We start from the raw sequence: 20,046 nt of genomic DNA, 5'->3' as shown, positions 1-20,046 counted from the left end.
GCGGGCCTGGATCCCCACCCCAAACTGCTTGGGTATACACGCCTGCACCACCACACCTGACTTCAAAGACCTGTTGTTGAATTTATATACCTAGGTCCCACTTGAAAAGCGTTAAAGGTGGGAAAAGTTTAAGCAGCCAACCCTCTGGGCTCAGAATCCTTAAGCTGAGACCTCCTACCGGTAGCCAGAGCATCCATGCAGGGCGCTCATCAGCAAAAATGCTTTTTAGGGCTCTCAGAACTGCAGACGTTAGTTCTTTTATCGGTGAATCCGGTGTTCTTAATATCTAAAGCCTCATCCTCCGACAAACAGGCACAGAGCCGGGTGCAGCGACAGGTACCAACCATGCCCAGCCTCGGTCGATGGAAGGGTTGACCCTCGTCCCGCAAGCGCACGTGCCCTGGCTGACTGCCCGCCACACCTACGCTTCTGCACCACGGAAGACCCTGGAAGGACATTGTTCTAGGGCGGGAAGGTGTGCGCGAGGTACCCGGAGAGAGAGCTGGAGGAGAAGGAAAAGAGGGGGGAGGAGGAGGAAGAGGAGGAGGAAGAGGAAGAGAAGGAGGAGGAGAAGAGGAAGGAGAAGGGGGAGGAGAAGAAGGAGGAGGAGGAGGAAGAGAAGACGAAAGAGAAGGAGGAGGAGAGGGGGAAGGAAGAGGAGAAAGGGAAGAGGAAGAGAAGGAGGAGGAGGAGGAGAAAGAAAAGGAGAAGGTGAAGGAGAAGGGGGAGGAGGAGGAAGAGGAGGAAGAGAAGAAGAAAGAGAAGGAGGCGGAGAGGGGGAAGGGGGAGGAGAAGGGGAAGAGGAAGAGGAGGTGGTGGTGGTCGTTGTGGTGGTGGCTAGGCGCGTCACGTGACTGAACGCGTAGAGGGGCGGAGTCGGGGCTCCAGGACGCTGCCGGGTCGCCTAGCAACAGCTGAGCACGGAAACATGAACTCTGAGGGTGACAGGGAGCTTCTGGCTAAGGAATATTTAGAAAAACATCGGATAATGGAGCTGCTGAACCAACTCACCAGCTTCCTCCTCTTTGACCGACCAAGTAAGGAGGGGTCTTGCCTCCACAGGCTTTCTGTCTTCCTCTGCCCAGGCAAAGGGTCCCCAGTCCGCCGCTTCGCTCCCCACACCCTGTCCTCCCCACTCACTCCATCCCCTGCCTCGGGACGAGTGGAGCCCTGCAGTTGTTCACTGACTCGTGACCCCAACCACTCCCCAGTCAAACATGATAAAAGGCTCTCGGTGCCTGCTCGGTGCTGCAGGGAGGGTGGCAGAGTCGGGACCGCCTAGCCCCAAGTCCACCTCTTAGTTATGAGCGCTTGGGAAAGGACGGGAAGTTTTCCAATGGTCTCCACCGATCTCATGAGAATGGGAGTGGGGTAGGGTATTAAATGAATTGCAGGTCAACCAACCTTGGCCGGGCAAGTAACAGATCTTTTCATTTCTAAGATAGCCTGAGCTGCCAGGATCCTCCCGGGGAGCCAGGTTTTCCTGGCATTTTTATACATTAGATCCTTTCAAAATTTGGGTTATTTCAGAAGTTTTGGTGATGTACGGTAAAAAGTTATGTTGAGCTGAAAATGGCATTGCCTCCTCCCACAGTGATTGGAGCCCACCAGCATTCACGATGAGTCTCTAAAATTCCAAAATGCCCATTTAATTCTGTGCAAAGAAACAGAAATACCATGCTAAATTGGAAAAGAAGAAAACTAGCATGACCTCCTAGGCGACTGAAAAAAGTATTTCAAAATATTTTATTTTTAAAAAATGTATTTATTTTAAACATGTATAGGGGTTTTGTGCATCACAAGCGAGCCTGGTGCCTGAGGAGGTCAGAAGAGAGATTCTGGAGTTACCGTGGATACGCTCCACCATACGGGTGCTTAGTGCCTGAACCAGGTCCTCTTCAGGGACAAGTGCCCTCAACCACTAACCTAACTCTCCTTGCCATTAAATGAAAAACACAAACTTAGTACAGCCAATGTTCCAAACTGTCAATGCGATTTTCAGACAAATGTGAACAGCTAATGTTGTGTGTGTGTTATGCTTGTATTACATTTCCTTTGTTTTTTTTCTCTGAAGTTAACAATACTACAATTTTATTTTATTTTATTTTTTGGTTTTTTGAGACAGGGGTTCTCTGTGGCTTTGGAGCCTGTCCTGGAACTAGCTCTTATAGATCAGGCTGGCCTCGAACTCAAAGAGATCTGCCTGCCTCTGCCTCCCGAGTGGTGGGATTAAAGGTGTGCACCACCACTGCCACTGCCTGGCTTACAATTTTAATTTTTGCTCAGTTTTCTGTGTATTGCTAATTCTCCCACATGTATCTCTGTCTGCATAGACACAGATATCCCCCCATGTACATCTCCTCTCAGCAGGTAACTGTCGTCTCTAATAACTGTGGCCCTAGCTCTCAGTCTTCCGGCTCTAATGTGTCCCATTACTAACTCAGATGTAAGGGGTCTCAGTTTACACTGGTGTATCCAGATTGTTCATCTTGTTCAAAATACTGAAGAATTACACAGAACAGAAAGAAGCTAAAGATTTTATCCAGCAGCAAACCGACCAGTTAGACCACAAGAGAGCCTTGGGCTCTGAGTGAGAGTCTCTCCAGAGCCACTGGTTACTTCCTAGGGTTTCTTTTTCATTTCAAAAAGAGGGGAAGTTGTTTGCTAAGGGTAAACTAGAGCAGACATAGTTTTCTGATTTTCTCTTCCTTTATTTGAAATGATATATATTCATTCCATGCATGTGTGCATGTGTGCATATGTGTGTGTGCATGTGTGCGTGTGTGCATGTGTGCATGTGAGGGTTGGAGGACAACATGAGGAGCCTGTTCTCTCTTCCACTATGGATTCCCAGGACCAGATTCCAGCAGTCCATCTCAGTGAGAGGTGCCGAGCCAGCTGCCTGCTGCCTGTTTCGAAGGATAGACCTGGTTATGTAGGCCTTTGTTTACTGTGTGTTCCCTATGTGGTGTATCTCATTTTAACCATACACACTTGTAATCGTGAGTATTTGTAAGATGGAAAATATGGGTTTTCTGCAAGTTCACTTTGGGATCACATTTGCCCAGTGCACGGTACTGGGAATGTAGCTTAGTAGAGTGCTTGTCAGAACACACGAGACTTGGGTTCAATCTCCAGCACCATGCAAACCACACGCACAGTGACATCTGTATTCCCACACCCACATGGAACACACGCACAGTAACATCTGAATCCCCACACCCACGTGGAACACACACCCAGTAACATCTGAATCTCCACACCCACGTGGAACACATGCACAGTAACATCTGTATCCCCATACCCACATGGAACACACGCACAGTAACATCTGTATCCCCACACCCACATGGAACACACACACAGTAACATCTGTATCCCCACACCCACATGGAACACACTCACAGTAACATCTGTATCCCCACACCCACATTGTATCCCCACACCCACATGGAACACACACACAGTAACATCTGTATCACCACACCCACGTGGAGCACACACAGTAACATCTGTATCCCCACACCCACATGGAACACACACACAGTAACATCTTTATCCCCACACCCACGTGGAGCACACACACAGTAACATCTGTATCCCCACACCCACATGGAACACACTCACAGTAACATCTGTATCCCCACATCCACATGGAGGCAGGAAGACTAAGAGTTCAAAGCCAAAATAAGAAAATAAACAAATACTTGTGGTACTTCTTGAAATGTCTATCCTAGTTAAGGTTACTGTTGCTGTCAGGACAGGAACTCCAGCAGAGCAGAGACCTGGAGGCAGGGGCTGTGTGGAGGGTGCTGCTTACTGGCTTGCTCCTCATGACTTGCTCAGTCTGATTTCACCAGTCAGACCTATGGCAGCACTTTCCCAGTTGAGGTCTCCTCCCCTCAGGAGACTCTAGCTTGTGTCAAGTTGACATAAACTAGCCAGCACCCATCTTTGGTTGGTTTGTTTTTAAAGACAAGGTTTCATATCTCAGGCTGCCCTAGAACTTCCTAGGTAGCTGAGACTGGCCTTGAACTCCTGATCCTTCTGCCTCTACTTCCCCAGTGCTGGCTTTGTAGGTAAACATCATCACACCTAGCCTTAAATGCTATTCAGAACACCATTGTAGAAAACTGGAAACTTAAATACTTCCGACCTACATCAATATATTAAAAACAATTTTTTGGAGGTGTGAAATGTATTGTGACCACACTATTGTTGTGATAGGAAAAGCACAAGGAGTCCTCATGGTGGTTAATTCCGGTTGTCAACTTGAGGTCTAGAATCATCCGGGAGACGGGCCTCTGGTGTGTCTGTGCCTGTCTGTCTTGATGAGGTTAACTGGGCTGGGAAAGCCTGTCCTGCAGGTGACTCCATTCCCTGGGACACACAGAAAGGAGAGAGAGGTGAGCAGAAGCCGGTGGACACACTGTGACCAGCTCCTGCTACTCCTGCCAGTAGGTACACAGTCCATGGCCAGCTTCTGCCATCCAAGCCACTCCACCTTATGTCCTACTTCTGCCGTGATTGTCACATTATTTCTGGACAATCGATTGGATTTTCTGTTTTTAAAATTGGTTCAGTAGAAGATCCTGTTCACCCAGAGCACACGTAGCTGGCCAGCTTCTTCTCGCACCACCCCCTCCCTGTCTTCCTGGTTTCCCAGCTTCTTCCCTGCACCATGCCCTTCCGCCTTCTTCCTGGTTTCCATCCCCGGCTGCAAATCAGATCAATTGGGGCGCTTTCCCAGGTGCGACCTCCGGGCACTCAGGTGCTGCCTCGACACTTAGTCCTCTGAGGTAGAGCGCCCTACGCATGTGTTCTCTGCTGTGGTGTGAGTTCCATGGAAGCAAGACCTGTACCCTGAGTGCCTGGACTCTTTCTACTTGTGACACAGGTCAATTTCATGTAAGAACGAGTCTCAACTGTGTATTTGCAGAGAAACCAAGGGAGTACTTAATCTCTCTTCTGGAACGGCTGAGGATTGCCAAGGTAACGGGCATAGCGTATCCTTTCTTCATGGAAAACTCTAACATTGTGTCGATGTTTGAGATGATGGACTCCCATGGCAGAGGCTGCATATCCTTCGTGCAATACAAAGAAGGTCAGTGGGACCTACGCCACGTGGGCCACTGGTAACTTCTCCAGCTCAAAGTGTTTCCCTTCTCTACATTCTTTTCTTCTCACCTTTACAGCTCTAAAGAACCTGGGTCTGTGCACTGCAGATGAAGTTTTGAATGATGACGGACATTTAATAACTCTGGAGAAGTTCAGAGATGAAGTGTAAGTTTCTAAAAAATATTTTAATAACGTGTTATGATTTTGAAGCTATTAATACCATTGCATACACAGTGCCACTACCCTTTCTTGTTTGTGCATGTGTGTGTGAGTATAATACGTGTGCATGCATGGCACATACACACATGTGGAGATCAGAGCAATCTCAGCGGTCAGCTCTCACCTCTCACGTTGTCTCTCTGTTGTTTGCTGCTGCTGTAGAAGCAGAGCTCACCCTACTGTGCGCAGCTCTACATGGGGTCTGAGGACTCCAACTTGCACTTTTTACCTCCCATGCCTTCTCCCCACCTCCACTCGCTGCCCTTGGGCTTTCAGCCATCACGAAGCAAAAGCAGGGAAAACCCACCCTGGGGAAGGAGAGGGCTAAAGAGAGAGCTGGGGCGGAGGATCCAGAGGCAGCCTTGGTCTTTCCTCAGTAGGAAACCCCACCACTGTGGGGCTTGTTGGAGCCCGCCTCCTTTAATCCCAGCAGTCAGAAGGCAGAGCAGGCTGATAGCCTGATCTACAAAGTGAGCTTCAGGGCAGGCAGGGAAATACAGAGAGACCCTGTCTAACTCTTAGAAAAAAGGAAACCTCACCAATTCTCAAATACGAGGTGAGGAGACCGAGCTCTCAGCTCCACATAGCAACTAGAAAATCTCTGTATAAACTTTAGTGTCAGGCCAGTGAGAAGACTGAGTGTGTAAAAGTGTTCCCTGTGTAAGCCTGGCGATCACAGTGGGACCCTTGGGACTCACGGACGTGTGGAGAGGGAGAAATGATGACACTAAGTTGTCCTCTGATATCCACATGCATGACACATGCCCCTACACACACCGGACATATACACGCAATGATAATTATAGATTGAAATGACTTTATATAGAGCAGGCACGGCGATGCATGCTTGGAATCCCAGTATGTTGGGGGGGGGAGTGGCAGGAGAATCATGAGTTCAATGCCAGCCTGAGCTATAAAGCAATTTCAATCTTTCTGTCTGAGAAAATAGAATAGCATGTATCTTAAAGAATTTTATCAAAATTACCTTTGTCAAAGTAAAGATCAACAATCTAGGCTGTGTGCAAGCCTGAAAATTAATTTTGGGGGGATTTTATTTATATTTTATGTGTCTGAGGATTTGCCTAAGTGTCTGCGCACTGCAGTGCACATGGTGGACAGACGAGGGCAATGTATCCCATGGGGCTGGAGTTACAGACTGGTATGAGTGACCAGGTGTGTGCTGGGCATTGAACCCACATCCCTCTGGAAGAGCAACCTCTTAGAGCTGAGCTCTCTCTCCAGCCCTTAGCCCAACAATTTTAGACTGAGGTATTACAGCATTGAGATTACTAAGTAGTTGCCATGTCAGAATAAAATTGAATAAAACTTTATAGGTGTAGAAATTTTCTAGCTAATTAAGCTCAGTTTGTGTAAAAGCTTATTCTCTGAGGATTTATTAATCAAGGGATCATTGCTTGGGCTGGGGATGTTGGTGGAGCAAGGCTCTGAGTTTGATCTCTTAATACCACACATACACAACCTATTACTTTACATAGCCCACGGCCAATCAATTGTTAAAGGAGAAGGAGAGTATGAGGTTTTTGTGTCATGTCAGGGAGATGGCTCAGCTAGGAAAGGGTTTTGTTACATGACCATGAAGAACTGAGACCAAATTCCCAGCTCATAAGTAAAAGCTGAGCACATAGTCCTTTACAGCACCAGCACTGGGAAAAATAGGTGGATCCCAGAGCCAGCAAGGTTAGCCAATCAGTGAGCTCCAGGTTCACTGAGCCTGTCTCATAAAATAAGGTGGGGAGCAACTGAGGAAGACACCGCACTCCAGCCTCTGGCCTCTACTTTCCCGGACTCAAATACACATCTAGACACACACCACACACACACACACACACACACATCTAGACACACACCACACACACACACACACACACACACACACACATCTAGACACACACCACACACACACACACACACACATCACACACACACACATACACACATACATCACACACACACATCACACGCACACGCACACGCAGGCACACACACATATCACACACACATCACACGTGCACACGCACGCACACGCACACAGGTTTTATCTCATAATTTACATAAATATTACCACAGACAAATGACTAGAGCAGTATCTGGTCTCTAAAATGTTTCAACCATTGTAACAGAAACGAAACTCGGAAGGGCTGAGGAGTTGCCCAGTGGTAACGGGTAAAGTACTTGCCATTGACAAGCAAGCATGAAGAGTTCACTCCCTAGGACCCATGTAAATCCTGGCATGATGGCTTACAGACACAGAAGGAACCCTGGGGCTTGCCCAGAGTCCCAAGGTTGACCTCTGACCTCCACAGGCACACACATGTATATCCCACAATGCACAGATAAACCCACACATCTGCACATGAATGCACACACAAATACAACTAAGAAATACTTTAAATGGAAGGACACGAGAATTGAAAATCAGGAACAACAATAGCTTAACCACCATCTCATAAAACTATTGTGCTGTTTGTTTGTTTGTTTTTCTGATGAGACAGAATCTCACTGTGTTGCCCAGGTGAGTCTTGAACCCACAGTGATCCTCTGCTTCAGGCAGAGTGCTGGAATTATAGGTGTCTTCCACTTAGATAAACATATTGAATTTCCAAACTGGATACAGGAACCTCAGTTACCAACATACATCCATAAATAAGTGTATCTTTGTGTTGGTGGTGGTTTTTTTTTTTTTTTCTATTTTTGTTTTGTTTTTGTTTTTTATTTTGTTTTTCAAAACAGGATTTCTCTTTGTAACAGTCCTGGCTGTCCTGTAACTCGCTTTGTATCCCAGGCTGGCCTCAAACTCACTGAGATCCACCTGCTTCTGCCTCCCAAGAGCTGGGATTACAGGCGTGGGCCATCACTGCCCGAGCAGCTCGCCTTGATTAGCAAGGTAGAGGTCAGCTGTGGCTGACCTTTGCCCTCCCACTGTCTTCAGAGGTCTGCATTCCCGTTTGTAATTCCTCTGCTTCCCGCAGCTGAGTTTTCTGTTCTTTGTTTTCTTAGGAACAGGAGAACGCAGGAAATATGGTCGTCGTTTTAGTGACATCGTAACTCCAGCTAATAAATGATCTCCAAGTTTTCATTCGTCCCCTTTCATTAACTCAGAACTTTATCAGACGATTTCAACCCCACTGCAGCAGAATTGTGCTACAGTGATCGGCAAATAGCACTGAACTAGATGTGAGGTAGCAGGTCCAACGTGTGTTCTACGCCTGGTTCTAGTCAACTTCCGAGGATGTGGACCACACCCGTTATTTTGTTCCCCTAGTGTGTTTTAAAAATATAATGCATTCAGAATGAATGTGTTAAGGCTTTAATTTTTTTAATATTTTAGGTTTTATTTTATGTGCATGTTTTGCTTGCATGTATGTGTGTGTGCACCACATGTGTGCCTGTGGAGGCCAGAAGAGGGTGTCAGATACCCCGGAACTGGAGTTATGGATGGTTGTTAGCCACCATGGGTGCTGAGAACCAAATCCTGTTGGGAGGCCTTGCTGGTCAGAAGTCACAGCCTATCATATTCTGGCAGCTTTTTCCAAAGCTCCATGTGGGACTCCCTTCCCCTTCCCCCTGCCGAGGTGAGACTTCTCATTCTCTACCTGCTGTTACCTGAAGAGTGTCCTTGAGCCCAGAGAACATGCCAAGCTGTCTCTAAGGCTGGATGCCTGATTTATCTTTAGTGAGACCTTTGGCAGTTTCTGCTACTTTTTCCTCTGCTGTCTGTATGGTAACTAAGATTTGTACTAAGAGTTTTGATATAGGGCCCTGCTACCACATACAAAGCCTTATGATAGGAACCCGCCTCTTAATACATACTAGGGTCTGTCCTCGGGCTTCCCCATGCTGTCTATTCCTCACACTCTGAAATAAAGTTGAGCTGATTCACAGACATCATCTGGAGATCTGGGGGCCACTGTACTCTCAGCCACATGAAACCCATTCCCTGCTCTGCTCTGCCCACCCTCACGGACCAATGCAGCCAGTGATCTCAAGGGAGAAAGAGAACCGAACAACCCCAGTCCTCTGCGGAGCAACATGTGCTCTTAACTGCCCAGCCATCTTCCCAGCTCCTGATTTTGTTCTGGCAACAACTATCTGAACCTCTGAGTTGTTAAAAAAGAAGCGAACTCCTCTAGCATTTGATTACACCAATATTTACGGTTAGGCGTTGTTAGGCTTACTCTTTTAAAACAGCTTTCTGGTCTCTCACAATAGTGAGAAAACGGGAAAGATTCCGTGTCTGTCATTGAAATAATCCACAAGGCTTGTCATAAGCAAAGAGCCATCCATGTGACGGCTGCCTTCACCAGTGCAGCCGGCCAGTCCCCACTGATCTACCTCCTGATGGGTGTATAATCCAGCTTCCCCACCAGCATTTGCCAGAAACCCCCGAATAAGGAGAAACAGCTGCAGCCCCAGCCGAAGCAGATGGTCCCATAAGGTCGGCAAGAGTGGGCAGCTGACCTGGACAGGGACATCACCGCCCGTTGGGATCTGAAGAGACAGTCTGTCCTGGAGGAATTCTGGAGCTAAAAAATAGGTCTAATATTGAAATGTATACCAGAAATAAATGTGTCTATATTTATATGTTAATTTTTAATTATTTAATATTCCCATTAGCCTCTAAATTCAATTGTTAATAAAGTTAAAAGATGAAAGTTTATCTTTAGAATTAAAAAGATACCAGTCAGTCTTATGCCCTGACTTCAGCAAACGAACCAATATACTTCCTATTGATGCCAGTGCTCTGTGTGCAGGTACCACGCTAGGGCATACAGGCAGGAGAGCAAATTAAGAATGTGAGCACACACAGGGCACTTCGTAAAACGAGTGACACACGCGCTAGTCAACCCCAGACAACCTGCCACTTCTCTGAGGGCTGCTCGTCACTCACTCATTGAGTAATTCTTCAGAAGACTAGATTTTAGAGAGGTTTCCATCAAAACCGGAGTTTGGCCCTACCCTACACGCAGCCCCAAGCTCTACAAAAGCTGTCATTTGGAGTGCCCATGCCACCCTCGACTCTGGCTAGCTGGTGTGGAGGGTGACTGACGCGGGACACACCTTGCTTTCTGATTCAATTTTGCAGCGTCTTTCAGTCCTCTGCAAACATGGTTTAGCTGGCGAGTCAGCGTTGAGGTGGAGGCCGGCTGTCCCAGCTGCAGCCTTCTGAGGGCGTTACCCTCTGCACAGACCTGCAGTGCTGCCTGCTGGAGCTGCAGAAAGAACTGAACAGTCATCACTTAGTCCATTTATCAACACAGTGCTGGGCGTCCTGAAAGAGAATTTCTATATCGTACAATAGTGTGTACGTTTTTCTGTGAGAAGTTTTCCCTTTGTCTTTGCCTGTCCAAAGGACTGGAAACACTGGATTTATGATTCCATCTTGCTGTCTAGAGAGCTGCCAGGCTGACTATTCTCTCAGCAGCTGCAGAAGCCTCCGTCACCACCCACCACACACAGAGGTTTAAAACTCTCAGCGTGCAGGCTGGTAATAGCTTAGAGTGGGGTTTGCTGGTTTTTGTTTATCCGCTGGTTTGTTTTGTTTTTGGAACATATGAGGGTAGTTTTGTTTTCTTTTTTGCACTGTTTTAAGACTGGATCTTGCTGTGTAGTTCAGGCTGACTTCAAATTAGTAGTATCCGGTTCTTCTAGACACAGACTGAAGGGTGTCGTAAGCCTGCAATTATGACCATCAGAGGACTAAAATGTCATTTTTTGCAGTAGTAAGCCCAGAGTTGCCTATGGCCGTCCGTCCAGGGACTGCCCGAACCGTGGAGCAGGCATGCCCAGTTTGCTCATTACACAGCTCCCTCATCTATCCCCGCCCCCATCACTTCCACACTTAGGCTAGTTGTGATCAGATTTCTGTCACCTACAGCTGAAAACAGTTCTCAGTGGTTGGCGTGGCCTGACCCAAGACAAATGGTTATCAGCAGACAATCAGAAACAGACAGGAGGTGAGCTGCCACTGTTTTCTGCTGCTGCTCGTGGAATAACACAGCACAAGCACTTTGGCGCTTTTCACTTTACGTATTTACTATAAGGATGACTGAAACGCTTTAGAGCAATATTTAAACACTTTTTCTTCTCATATACATTCCATCCCCTCTGCAGTTCCCCTCCCAGTCCCTCTCCACACCACCCCCTCTTCATAGCCCACCCCTCCTCCGTCTCTCTTCAGAAAAGGCAGGGCTCCCAGGGATTTCACCCAAATGTGGTGTATAAAGTTGCAATAAGATGAGACAGCTCTCCTCATTAAGGCTGGACAAGGCAACCCTGCAGTAGGAACAGGGTCCCAGAAACAGTCAAGAGTCAGAGACAACCCCCAGTCCCACTGTTAGGAGTCCCACAGGAAGACTAAGCTACAGAACTGTAACATATGCAGAGGACCTAGTACAGACTCATGCAGGCTCCCCTACAGTCAGTTCAGCCTCTGTGAGCCCCTGTGAGCAGTGGTTGACTGATTCTGTGGGGTTTCTTTTAGTGTCCTTCTCCCCTCTGGATTCTACAATCCTTCCTCTCCCTCTTCCTCAGGATACCCTCAAGCTTCACCTAATGTTTGAGTTCTTTATTTATTTTGGAAATTAGCCCACCGTCAGATGCGGAGTTGGTGAAAATCTTTTCCCATTCTGTAGGCTACTGTTTTGTCTTATTGGCGGCGTCCTCTGCCCTACAGAAGCCTTTCAGTTTCATGGGATCCCATTTATTAACTGCTGCTTTCAGTGTCTGTGCTACAGGGGTTTTATCTTAAAAGTGGTCTCCTGTGCCAATGAGTTCAAGGCTGTTCCCCACTTTGTCTTCTATGAGGCTCAGTGTATCTGGTTTTATGTTGAGGTCTTTGATCCGCTTGGACTTGAGTTCCATGCAGGGTGATAGATAACGTTCTATCTTTTTTCTACATGCAGACATTCAGTTAGGCTAGCATCATTTGCTGAAGATGTCTCATTTTTTTCATTGTGTAATTCTGGTTTCTTATTAGGCATTCATAGGTGTGCGGATTTATGTCTGGGTCTTGGATATGATTCCACTGACTCAGCTGAGTGGGCTCGTGCAGAGCAGCTGCCTTCTGCCAGGGTTGTGGGCTGGGATGAGGGCAGAAGGCGCCGTGGGAGCTGGGCAGCGCTGAGGAAGTGTGGATGGCTGTTGTCTGTGTGCGAGTCTTTACCGTGGAGTCTGGATACTGGTGCGGCCTCTGGTAGAGAAGTGGGCTTCTGCCGGAGTTGTGGGTCAGGATATGATTGAAGGACTTCTGGTGCGAAGACAAAACCAGTCCCATAAAAGCCAGAATACATTAGTATGTAGGGGCAGCTTTTAAATTTTGCTCCTCCCCCGTTCTCAGCAACAGATTTTTAGTCTTCCACAGGTAGAGAGGACAGCTAAATCATCTCCATTAACAGACAGTGGCACCAAACAGTTACGATGTTCTACAGAGAATTTCACTGATACTAAGAATCTGCCCTGGGATGGGTCTCTCATCGGATCACCTGGCATAACATTGACGATTTGTTTCTCGCTATGAAGAGTCTTAGTGGCAAGTGGGAGCTGAGCAGGAAGTACTCGCTGGAAGTCGAACACAACACAGAAGGAACGAACGCACGCCGCCGACTGACCTTATAAAGAAGCATGCGCTAACCATTGCTCACGGTATTATACTCTCTCTATGACACCATTATTTCATTTTCCGTGCTCCAGAAAATGACACTATGTACACATTTTCAGTTAATTTTGTTGAGGTGATGGAGCTGCTAAGAACTGAACCTGCAGCCTCACACGTTAGGCCAGTGCTCTACTACCACCGAATTATACTCCCAGCCCCCAGTTAACTATTTTTGGCAGTGCTGGAGATTGAACACTGGTTGAACAAGGTAGAAGATGTGCTAACAACTGGCCTACTTTCTCAGCTCCACTTAGAGACTTCTATGCCATTTCAGTTGGTGAAGAGATTGAATCCAGGGCTTCACTTGCACTTTACAAGGGCTTAACCACTGAGCTAAATCTCCAACCTCAGCTTTATGATTTGGTTTCTCTGTGTAGCCCTGGTTGTCCTAGAACTCACTCTGTAAACCAGGCTGGCTTAAAACTCAGAGATCCGCCTGCCTCTGCCTCCTGAGTGCTAGGATTAAAGGCGTGCTCCACCACTGCCTGGCAGCGTTATAATTTCTTTTTCGAGATGGGGTTCCTCTGTGAAAGAGTCTTGGCTGTCCTGGGACTCACTCTTTGGACTGGGCTGGCCTCAAACTCACAGATATCCATCTGCTTCTTCCTCCTGAGTGCTGGGATTAAAAGCATGCACCACCACTGTCAGGCTATAATTTTTTTTAAGTTATATACTATATTTCAAAGTGGTATGTTTGTCTGTTTTGTTTTTATGATATACTAGTTTATATTTATAATGTGTCTTCATGAATTCTTTATCCTATTTGTTCAGCATGGTTTTTATAGTTCGATGTATATTTCACCATCATACGGTTATCTATGGTCCTTATGAATGGTTTCTGTCATGAAATGTGCTTTATGAAGCACACAGGTATAAATTCAAATACAAAGCTGCATTTTAATAGATTTTCTTGAGATACAGAGTCCCAGCTGGAGGGCGCTCTGTCCAAGAAGTCAACCCAGAATGCCTCTGTGGTCTCTTTAATATTGGATCTGAAATATCTTTAAAAAAATTAACCAATGTTGAGACTATAAAGGCTTTTTTTCTGAGGCAGTGTTTCATATACCCTGAGTTGTCTTTGAACTTCCTGTATAGCCAAGGAAGACCTTGAACTTCTGAACTTCTGCCTCCACCTCCCTTGTTCTGGGATCAGACATTCCAGATTATGCTGTGATCCTCCACACATCCAGTTTATGTTGTAAGGAATCAAACCCAGGGCTTTGTGCATGGGGACAGCAACTACCTTGCTAGCTTTCCCTAGCCTCCTTATTCCCCAGGGAAAGGTGAGTGCGCTATCTGCCCATTCTGCAGCCCCACAAAGCAGGACAATTAGACACGATAGGGAGTCCAGTCAAAGCAGGATCTCAAGTTTATTACTGTGTCAGCTTATATAGGTTAAGTGATATGGTGTGATGTGGGGGTACCTCCAGCCAATGAGAGGCAGTCAAGCCTTCCCTCTGGCTGGAGGGGTGCTACCGAGATTTTGCTGTCCCATCCTCACCTGGTTCCCTCAGACTCGAGCCAGGCTTTTCTCTGTCCTACAGGCCTTGAGGTACAGGCCCTGAGATAATTTTGGCTCAATACTATGACTGAGCTATATCCGCAGTCACTAAAGGCATTTTTGAGTGGAGGTACACTCAAAATCTGATTACCTCTACTTAACTAATAGTTGACATATTTTATTAGACTAATAGCAAGATGAAAACTTAAATCTATGAACACATAATATAGCTATTTGAATAAGAATGGCTCCTATAGACTCATATATTTGAATGCTCAGACCAGGGAGTGGAATTGTTTGAAAGGATTAGTGTTCTCTCTCTCTCTCTCTCTCTCTCTCTCTCTCTCTCTCTCTCTCTCTCTCTCTCTCTCTCACTCCCCCCCCCTCTCTCTCTCTTTCTTCTCTCTCTCTCCCTCCCTCCCTCTCTCTCCCCACTCCTGCCTGTGGATCATTATGTAGTTCTCAGCTCTTCTCCAGTGCGCGCCTTCATGCTGCTATGATTGTTCCAATGATAACGGACTCAGCCTCTGAAACGGTAAGCAAGCTTCTAATTGAGTGCTTTCCCTTGTAAGAGTTGTGTTGGTCATGTTGTCTCTTCACAACAATAGAACAGTGATTAAGACACATAAGACCTTTGTCTTAAAGTTTTTATTGCTGTGAGGAGACACCATGACCACAGCAACTCTTACAAGAAAAACAGTTCATTCGGGTGGCTTTCTTACAGTGCAGAAGCTCAGTCCATTATCATCATGGCAGACAGCATGGTGATGTACAGACAGACATGGTGCTGTAGCTATAGCTAAGAGACCTACATCTTCCCAGCAAGAGGAACTTGCTGGTTGGTAACCTGAGCATAGGAAACCACAAAGCCTGCCTCCAAGTGACACACTTCCTCCAAGAAGGCCATATTCACTTCAACAAAGCCACACCTCCTAATAGTGCCACTCCCTATGAGATTATGGGGGCCAGTGACATTTAAACTACCACAATATTCAAGGAGAGAAGAAGGGTAAGTAGAATTCTAGAAAAGGAAAAAAGATTTATAATGCTTACTAGACCCAAGTGTGTATGTTTAGATTGTTGCTTTTGTTTACTGTGATAATGCAGGATGGCCTAGAACTCATGACATCCCCCTGCCTCAGCTCCTTGAGTGCTGTGGTTACAGATGTGTGCCACTGATGAAAGTTACACTTAGTTTAAAAATATACTTTCCAGTGCTGGGCCGTGGTGGCACACGCCTTTAATCCCAGCACTCGGGAGGCAGAGGCAGGCAGATCTCTGTGAGTTCGAGACCAGCCTGGTCTACAAGAGCTAGTTCCAGGACAGGCTCTAAAGCTGCAGAGAAACCCTGTCTCGAAAAACCAGAAAAAAAATATATACTTTCCAATACGAGAAGTTACTTCTTTTCAATGTAACTGTGGTGTGTCAGGGTCAGGGTTAGGTTTAAGGATAAAATCTGGGTTAGATTTAGGGTTAGGGTTAAGGACAGAGTTTGGGTTAGGTTTAGGATTAAGAACAAGAAAGGAGTATTAGATCCCAGTGTAAAAATCTACAAGTTTAACAGCACACAATGTCAACCTTAGAAAACACACACCTTAGTGAAAACAAAACAAAACAAAACACTGCACAGACGGGTATTTGTAAAAGTCTTTGTACTTCTACTGCAGAAAAAGTGAGTTCTGTTAACAATGTATCAGTGACATGATGAATTTGCTCAGACAGCTCTGAAGTTTCTTTGATCAGAATAGCTGCACATAAGTTACTTGGTAAAGCAGGTTGTTACAAACACAATAAAACCAGCAACACCCATTCAAAAGCAAGAACTCTGTTACAGCAGGTTGTTACAAACAATGAAAACAGCAACACCCATTCAAAAACAAGAACTCTGTTACACCAGTGCACCTCCCAGGGAAGAACTGCGACTACAGAAAAACAGAGCCCATGAATTTATTTTATAAATGGATTTATTTCACAAGGACATCATGTTGGTATTAGTCTTATGATTAGACTTTGGGCTAGAGTTAAGAACAAGAAAGGAAGATAAAGCAGAGCATAAAACTGCAATTTTAGAACCACTCAATGCTATGTCTAGAAAACACAGGCACAAGTGACTGAAACACCACCTAGTGGCTGGTGTCTTAGCAAATACCACTGCATTTCCACTGCAGGGGAAAGTGACTCCTATTACCATGGAGAACTGCAGTGCCTCTGATCCTGGGCGTCCACACTGAAATCACAGTGACAACTCAGCACTTCCACAAGATTGGGAACTGTGTTATACCCGTGCACCTCACAGCGAAGCACTGTAAGAGAAGTGGTAATTGTTTGCCAACAAAGTAGAACACGTGTTCTTAATTTTAGTACTGCACAGGGTTAGGGCCGGGGTTACTGTTAGTGTTAAGGACAAGAAAGGAATGGGAGAGCCAAGCACAAATATCTGTACATTTGACAGTCCCAGTGTCATCTTTAGAAAACACGTGCCCACATGGAAAAGCAAAATCAAAGCTCTGCACAGTGGCATATTTGCAAAATCTGCTGTGTGTGTTTACTGCAGGGAAGTGAAACCTGTTTACTACGAAGTGGCTGGTTCTACTCCTACAGCTCTGAAGTTGCTTTAATCAGAACAGCTGTGTTACGTTCCTAGGTAAAACAGATGCGTGAAGAACATGCTGCAAACAAGGACAAGAGAACAGTGTACAGCAATGCACCACACAGCCAAGTGCTGTAGGAGAGGTGGTGAGCATTTCCCTGGAGAGCAGAAGGAGAGGTGGTGAGCATTTCCCCGGAGAGCAGAAGGAGAGGTGGTGAGCATTTCCCCGGAGAGCAGAGCACAGCACGGTATTACTGTGTACACCAATGCACCACACAGCGAAGCTCTGTAGGAGAGGTGGTGAGCATTTCCCCGAGAGCAGAGCACAGCACGGTATTACTGTAGCACCACGTAAGGACATTAGGCTCAGGCTTCTGTGCTGGTTTAGGATTGGGGTTATAAACAAGAGAAGGAAAGAGAGAAGAGCACGAGACTGTGGAACTTTAGCAAGCACTCAGTGTCATCGTTAGATTACAGCTAGACCAGGCCAACTCCACGATTCCTGGCATTTCCTGTGAAGATACCTGATATCCAGAACTGTTCTCGATGTGCAAACATGACATCAAGGACTGTTTTTCAGGCAAGTGCTCCATCTAAGTGGTTATAGGATATCCAGAACTGCACACCATGCTTGTATACAACATGCAGGACGGCTTCCAACAACCCCTGGAATGCTTCACATGTGGGTCTGATGGAGGAGTCTTATTGGCTAATAAACAAACTGCCTTGGCTTTTTGATAGGGCAAGATTTAGATAGGTGGAGTAGACAGAACAGGAAAAAGGAAGTGAGGTAGATGGCTCAGACAATTTCCCCACCTCTCCTCTCTGGGGCAGACTGCCGTGCCTCTCCTCAGTGAGACAGATGCGATGAAGCCAGCCACCAGGTCAGACATGCTGAATCTTTCCGGGTAAGACACCATTCATGGTGTTACACAGATTATTAGAAATGGGTTAAAGCAAGATGTGAGAATTAGACAATAAGAGGCTGAAAATAATGGGCCAGGTAGTGTTTAAAAGAATAAAGTTTCCGTGTAATTATTTCGGGGCATAAGCTAGCCGGTGGCTTGGAGCCAGGTGGCCGGGATCCGGGCGGGATGAAAAGCAGGCTTGCCCGCAGCTCATCACTACATGGGTACATGGTATCCAGAAATTGTTCCTGTGCAGGAACATAATACCCAGGACTTCTTCCCATGTGAGTACATGATATATGCATGGCTTCTTCCTATTTAGGTATGACATATTGAGGACTACTTCTCATGGGTGAATAATAAATTCGTGCCTAAGTCCCAAGTGTGTAAAACATGCAGGACTCCTTGCCATGCAAGTACATGATATTCAGGACTAATTCCCAGGATACAAGGTATCTATGGTACAAGGTATCTATGCCTTTTTCCTGGGCAGATACATCATATCCAGGATGTGTGTATCATTTATTTAGGTCCCATTAAAATGGGGACACGTGGTATTCAGGACTGTTTCCCAAGCCAGCGAATGACATCATAGACATTTGTCAGGCTATGCGTGAGACCCATACCTACCATGACATCATAGACACTTGTCAGGCTATGCGTGAGACCCATGCCTACCATGACATCATAGACACTTGTCAGGTCATGCGTGAGACCCATGCCTACCATGACATCATAGACACTTGTCAGGCTATGCGCGAGACCCATGCCTACCATGACATCATAGACACTTGTCAGGCTATGCGTGAGACCCATGCCTACCATGACATTATAGACACTTGTCAGGTCATGCGTGAGACCCATGCCTACCATGACATCATAGACACTTGTCAGGCTATGCGCGAGACCCATGCCTACCATGACATCATAGACACTTGTCAGGTCTATGCGTGAGACCCATGCCTACCTCCCGAATGTGGTTCATGATATACAGGGCTGCTTCCAATATGTGTCCAGCAAATCTGGAACTGCTCATCATGTGGGCACAAGATATTTAGGACCATGAACTGAAGATTAAGAAGCTAAAACCCCAAAGCACAAAGGAAGTTATCTTCAAAGTTGTCCATCCCAGCCTCACCAACGAATTAAACCAGTGTCATCTAATTGTCTCTGGAAATGCTGCCACTGAACATGCAGGGATATACATCTAATTGTCTCTGGAAATGCTGCCACTGAACATGCAGGGACATACATTTTCAATTTCCAATGAGTCATCCAATCTGATCAAGTTGACAAAAATCAGTCATCAAAGTGGTGCACCACATTTAATTTTGCTCAAAACCATGACTCAGATATTCAACTTTAGGTAAGGTTTATCTAGGGATTAATTTATCCAGCTTTTTTTCTTTTAAAGAAATACACCTCTTTCGGGATGAATTGTGCTCATTCAAATCTCTTTCTGAAAATGTACCTAGTTACCAATTTTATTTGTCTGGAACACTCAGATCTGACCAGTCAGATTTAGCCTGTATAAAATTTGTTTTTTAAGTTATTCAGTTGACTTTAGTGTTGGGACAAAATTAACTCCAACCAAAATTCTTCTATACCAGTGTTGCAGATTTTGTAGTAAAAGATAAAGGCCACTAAATTTCTTATTTATGAACTTTAAGTGTCTATCATATTGAATTATTTTTATTTATTTTTTTCTATCATTGGATTTTAAGGGCAATTTGTTCCCATTTTTATCCCATGATGAATTTGAAATAAAAAAAATCATAAAGGCTATTGTACTGGTTGGTTTTGTGTGTCAACTTAGGGTCTTCAAAGAGGAAGGAGCCTAAATTGAGAAAATTCCTCCATGAGATCCAGCTGTAAGACATTTTCTCAATTAGCGATCAATGGGAGAAGGCCCAGCCCATGGTGGGTGGGGCCATTCCTGGGCTTGTGGTCCTGGGTTCTATAAGAAAGCAGGCTGAGCAAGCCAGGGGAGGCAGGCCGGTAAGCAGTTCCCCTCCACGGCCTCTGCATCAGCTCC

General features: G+C 45.9%; 1 protein-coding gene across 2 annotated transcripts; it reads left to right on the top strand.

Annotated features, from left to right (window-relative positions):
* The first annotated feature begins 341 nt into the window (after positions 1 to 341).
* Efcab10 (EF-hand calcium binding domain 10) lies at positions 342 to 8,434 on the top strand. Of its 2 annotated transcripts, none has more exons than XM_038336891.2 (4): positions 342 to 486; positions 4,940 to 5,104; positions 5,196 to 5,283; positions 8,356 to 8,434. In XM_038336891.2, exons 1-4 carry the CDS (start codon positions 363 to 365, stop codon positions 8,390 to 8,392), a joined length of 414 nt encoding a protein of 137 aa, XP_038192819.1. In that variant the 5' UTR covers positions 342 to 362; the 3' UTR covers positions 8,393 to 8,434. The 2 variants fall into 2 exon arrangements, with proteins under 2 accessions (XP_038192819.1, XP_038192820.1); XM_038336892.2 differs by lacking the exon at positions 342 to 486 and adding an exon at positions 779 to 1,037.
* The last annotated feature ends 11,612 nt before the right edge of the window (positions 8,435 to 20,046 follow it).

Source organism: Arvicola amphibius, chromosome 7 (genome assembly GCF_903992535.2).
Source record: "Arvicola amphibius chromosome 7, mArvAmp1.2, whole genome shotgun sequence".
In the NCBI taxonomy this organism is placed as follows: Eukaryota; Metazoa; Chordata; class Mammalia; order Rodentia; family Cricetidae; genus Arvicola; species Arvicola amphibius.
The sequence above is the reverse complement of the archived record's forward strand: the minus strand, read 5'-3'. Positions and strand labels throughout refer to the sequence as shown.

Coding starts and splice junctions, on each gene's coding strand:
- Efcab10 (XM_038336891.2), top strand. CDS start 363: ATGGAAGGGTTGACCCTCGTCCCGCAAGCGCACGTGCCCTGGCTGACT. Junction 487..4,939: donor GGCGGGAAGGTGTGCGCGAG/GTACCCGGAGAG, acceptor GTGTATTTGCAG/AGAAACCAAGGGAGTACTTA. Junction 5,284..8,355: donor GAGAAGTTCAGAGATGAAGT/GTAAGTTTCTAA, acceptor TTGTTTTCTTAG/GAACAGGAGAACGCAGGAAA.